Below are 5,237 nucleotides of genomic sequence, written 5' to 3'. Positions count from 1 at the left end.
AATTAGATACACATTACAGAAGTACGAAATGCGACACCGACACAAAGACAGATAAAATCATAAAGATTCATCGCCTGCTGCGCTACAATTATATAACACTGAAAACGCTATAATATGATTTAAAAATATACACATTTTACTATATCGTGTAAAATACAGCCCATCTTTTAGACAAACATGAGAAACAGCACATTAAATAGACACCATTTCAATTGTTTTTATTCCAACGAATTTTCGCACATCGAAAGTTCCCATGTGGACATCCATTCCGGGTGTTTAGTGTCTACAGGAAGGTAGGTGGTGACAGTCATGTTCGAGATTAAGGACAAGGTGTTCGTGGTGACCGGAGGAGCTACTGGCATCGGCGCTGGCGTCGTCAGGACTCTGGTGGAGAAGGGCGCTAAGGTAAGATCTAGGGCTAGCATAACAACAGTAGACATGGTAAAAAATCGACATACTGACAAATTTCCATTGTCTGTCACTTTGTCTTGTCTAACTGTCACTTTGTCTATTCTTCCGTAGAAAGAAACCGTTTCTATGGTGACAATGCTACGCCTGCTAGTGGTTTTAGTAGGAATTATTGATAGCTTTTGTAAAGTTATCTAATAAGTAATAACAGATGACGCCCTCGTTTATCGCACGGGTACCGTACATTTTCCGGGATAAAAAGTATCCTTAGATTGTCCTTTTCCGAGACTCAAAGGATCTTCATAGCAAATTTCAGGAAAATCGGTTTGGGCGTGAAGAGGTGACAGACAGACAGACACACTTTCACGTGTATATTGCATAATATTAGTATGCATTATAATATCTTATTCTTTTTCTTTAATGGCAGTTTCGTGGATTGCCAACATTATAATGTCTATGGAAGCTTAAAAACGACGACTGTCTGGCCTCGTACTAATGTCGTACATCGTGTATGTCTCTGGTAAAGAAGTTGCTTGACCTTCTCTATTTCTCATTCTCTTTTTCGATTTGAATGTTTTGTTGTATTGATAGTTTTTATGTAGTCAGTAGTTACTAGTAATCTAGTAAAAATTTGGGAACACTTGCTGTGTTTTTGGACATTTTGGTTATTTCATACGTAACTTACCAAATAACTGTTTTGTACAGGATCTTTGATCAACATTAAAAAATATAATAATTATTATGGTTCGTAAAGCAAAAGTAGGTGTAATTAGAAATAATCCGACAATAATCACATTATTGTTGTTACGTGAAGGATTATTTACATGTAATTTAATGTCCGGTTGTGCATAATTAATTACCAGCAGCTGTACTTATGCATATGCGAAGACGCCATTGTCTTACACTAGGACGTGCAAATTCCGATTTCTCTAGGGAAATAATGTAGTATTCTTAATATTTTTTTCGCTTTAGGAAGTAAAAATGTGTCGCACTCAACTTCAAAAATCGGCCAAGTGCGAGTTGGACTCGCGCACGAAGGGTCCAGTACCACAATTACTATAAATTATTAAAGTACAAATAAAACTGAGTATTTTGTGAAAATTTCAAGTGCCTATGTATTGCCGTTACTGATATCGAGCAAAAAATAGCAAAAAAATCACGTTTGTTGTATGGAAATATTTAGTTTATTTTGTTTTTAGTATTTGTTGTTATAGCACATAATCTGTGAAAGTTTCAGAAGTCTAGCTATAGCGGTTCTTGAGATACAGCCTGGAGACACACAGACAGACAGACGGACAGACGGACAGACTTGGTAATAGGGTCCCGTTTTTACACTTTGGGTACGGAACCCTAAAAACCATTAAACATAGTACGATTAACGATATAGAACCTAAAATTATTATAAGTATATATAATATAATATATAAGTACTCAATAATAATTTTCAGCTCTGATATTTTTCTTTTATTTTTCCTCCAATTCCCGGTGAATTGGTGATCTTACTAACGTGAATACACTTTACACATAATGTTATGTATGCAGTAACGCCTCCGTGGTCTAGTGGTATAGAGCGCGGCTCTTGACTCGGAGGTCGTGGGTTCGATTCCCGCGTTGGAAACATGTTATTTCCAAGTTTGGTTAGGACAATGCAGGCTGATCACCTGATTGTCTGACAAGTAAGATGATCCATGCGTCGGATGATCCATGCGTCGCCAGTCGTGTCGGTCGTCCGTCCCACTGGGTTATGAGAGTAAAGGAATAGAGAGTGCTCTTGTGTACTGCGCACATACTTGGGCACTATAAAATTACTCCTGCGTAGCTGGCCTGGATTCAATGAAACCGGCCACCGTCACCGAAACCGGTGTGGGAGCTATTATTATGTATGCAAGTACATAACATGTACAGTCTACATATTGTGCAAAGTTAAAAATGTAGAGACGAAATTCCAAATAATTTATTCTTTTTTAGCGGGCCTCCATCCGTAACGTAGGTAAACCCTACTTGGCCATTTCGAGAAGCAACTTTTTAAGAACTTCTCTTTATTATATCCATTCCAGCATGTCGGCATCCTGGACACCCGGAAGATCGACGGGGTGATGCTGGAGGAGGAGATCAAGAGCGTGCACGGCCTGGACAAGGTGAAGTTCCTCAAGTGCGACGTCAGCAGCGGGGACATCAATGCATCGTTCGAGACCATCCAGAAACTGTTCGGGTACATCGACGTCGTCGTCAACAACGCCGGCATGATGAGGGATAGCAAAAACTTTTATTTAAGAGAGATATCGCTTAACTTGGTAAGAGATTGCTCTTATCATATATTTTACCATATTCTAGGCGGGTAGAATTTAAGGCAACACATGCTAGAGAAGAAAGAAAGGTAAATACGTCAACTGCCAAAGGTTCGGCTAAAACGTGCTTCCAGTTTAAAAACAAACGCTATTAAAATTACTTTGTAAAACGAATGAGACGTAAAATGGTCGTGAGTACCAATTCCTGGGAGTTGTTGAGTCGTGAACGTTTACTTTTTATATTCAGCACTGTGAAAGTAGCAGCGCTGAAGGAGCAAAATTTTTTTGTGATTTGTATCGGCAAGCGCCCCAGCATAATGAGTTTGCCCATACAAAAGTTGAAAAAAATATCTTTTAGAGCTAATACTTTCACACTGAACTCCATACAGGGGGCTCACACACGTCACTTATCAATTAGTCTTGTTACACCTTGTATATAATATTCTTTATTAAAGCCAATAACCTCTCAATCAACCTCTCTTACTCTCAGACAGCAGTAGTAGCGACCTCGTTCAAAGCCTACGGGTTGATGCGGAAGGACAAGGAGGGTGGTGCCGGTGGTACCATCGTCAACATCTCCTCCATCTCCGGACTCATGTTGTGTCCGTACGTACCAGTGTATAGCGCTACCAAGGGAGCGGTGCTGCAATTCGGAACTTGTCTTGGTGTGAGTGTCTTTTGATCTATTCATTTGGTTTGGTTAAGATGACTCTATCTTAAAATATAGAGATTAGCTCTTTTTATATTTGAGAGATAAAACTCTTTGGAATTAGAGAAAGAGTTAAAAATAGAAATCTCTCTCTTTATTCAATTGATAGAGGTTTTACATCCAACTTATTTTTTTGTCTCCTGCCTACGAATAAACTACCATCAAATATTATTTTTTCAGGCAAACGAAAACTTCTCGCGGACAGGGGTGAGAGTGATCACAATTTGCTACGGACTCACGAGCACTAAGATGCTGAAACAAAAAAATATCGCATTCGATGAAGACGTCGAACAGAAACTGCTAGAAGAATTCGGGACATTGCCAATGCAGACGTACGTAATAATTTTATTTGCTGACATCGTGGAAATACTGAAAACTGCCTATACCTTTTTCATTCGTGCACGGATTTAGCGCAATTTGATTTCGAAAGGAAAGAGAAACGTAACGTTAGGTCTTTTTCATAGTTTTTGTATGTTCAGTGACCCATTTTAAATCCTATCCTACTAATATTATAAAGGCGAAAGTTTGTTTGGATGTATGGATGTATGGATGTGTGGATGTATGGATGTGTGGATGTTTGTTACTCTTTCACGCAAAAACTACTGAACGGATTTTAATGAAACTTTACAATAATATAGATTATACATCAGAATAACACTTAGGCTACAATTTTAACCGACTTTCAAAATGGGGGAGGTGTTATGTTCGTTTTCTTATATTCAACGATTACTCCGCCGTTTGTTAACCGATTTTCAAAATTTTTCTTTTGGTATATAGGGTATCATCCTAATTTGGTATTATATTCACAAAAGTGGTGATCTGATGAAGGATCCATAAGTAATCGAGGGAACTCCTCAAAACTTATAGGGAAACATGTGGTGACTTCGGTTTCGTGAGAAGTATTCTAAGCATACCTATGCTACCGACAAGTAAGATTTTGCACCGAGGTATACCTGGTATACCGTGGTTCGGAAGGTGCTGAGAGAACTCCTGATTCTTTATAGATACAAGTTTGGGAGTTTCAGCGTTGTTTTAAGAACAGAAAGCATATGCTACTATGCAAATTACATTCATCATCATCATCATCATCACTACCATATTATACCATTTCATAGTCTTTTAGATCGAGACTCGAGTTTGTCAAGCGATAGTTAAAAAAAATCTATACCTACCTAATATTATAAACCTGAAGAGTATGTTTGCTTGAACGCGTCAATCTCAGGAACTACAGGTCCGATTTAAAAACTTATCTCAGTGTTAGATAGATCATTTATCGAGTAAGACTATAGGTTATATTATATTATCACGCTAAGACTAATACGACCGAAGAAACTCAGGAAAATGTGGGAAAAACGGGGGAAATATTTTTTATGGGAAAATGTACGGTTTCTGTAAAATTCCTAATTTACGCGGGCGAAGCCGCGCGGGACATCTAGTAACGTATAAAATATTTATGCAGTGCCCCCGCCAAGATGAGCCAAGCGAAGCATAACGTAGTTTTTCCATTTTCATTAAAAAGATTTACTTTTTTACTTTTGAATTCGGAAAAATCACCCTAATATCGCGGTCGGCAAGTGTGTGTAGTTCAGTTTTTAAATGGGTAATTAAAATACATGACATCGTAAATAAATATGGCCGCGTCACTTTGCACTGCAAAATGTAAAGCATTTTTTTCAGCGTGGAAGAAGCGGTGGCGGGTTTCGTAACAGCCTTCGAGAAGGGCGCCAGCGGGTCCTCGTGGCTCGTCAGCTCCAAGAACCCCGCAAAGGAGATCACCAATAATGTCAAGAAGTACTACACCATCCTCTCTGAGGGCATCGCTAAGTAGCTGT

General features: G+C 38.7%; 1 protein-coding gene across 1 annotated transcript; it reads left to right on the top strand.

Annotated features, from left to right (window-relative positions):
* The first annotated feature begins 286 nt into the window (after positions 1-286).
* Positions 287-5,237, top strand: LOC121732092 (alcohol dehydrogenase-like). The gene is made up of 5 exons (XM_042121882.1): positions 287-405; positions 2,466-2,702; positions 3,187-3,363; positions 3,586-3,737; positions 5,083-5,237. The coding sequence occupies exons 1-5, from the start codon at positions 310-312 to the stop codon at positions 5,231-5,233; spliced, it is 813 nt and encodes a 270-aa protein (XP_041977816.1). The 5' UTR covers positions 287-309; the 3' UTR covers positions 5,234-5,237.

The sequence above is a fragment of the Aricia agestis genome, chromosome 11, assembly GCF_905147365.1.
Source record: "Aricia agestis chromosome 11, ilAriAges1.1, whole genome shotgun sequence".
NCBI lineage: Eukaryota > Metazoa > Arthropoda > Insecta > Lepidoptera > Lycaenidae > Aricia > Aricia agestis.
This window is presented reverse-complemented; position numbering and strand designations above follow the sequence as displayed.

Coding starts and splice junctions, on each gene's coding strand:
- LOC121732092 (XM_042121882.1), top strand. CDS start 310: ATGTTCGAGATTAAGGACAAGGTGTTCGTGGTGACCGGAGGAGCTACT. Junction 2,703..3,186: donor GAGAGATATCGCTTAACTTG/GTAAGAGATTGC, acceptor TCTTACTCTCAG/ACAGCAGTAGTAGCGACCTC. Junction 3,738..5,082: donor GGGACATTGCCAATGCAGAC/GTACGTAATAAT, acceptor CATTTTTTTCAG/CGTGGAAGAAGCGGTGGCGG.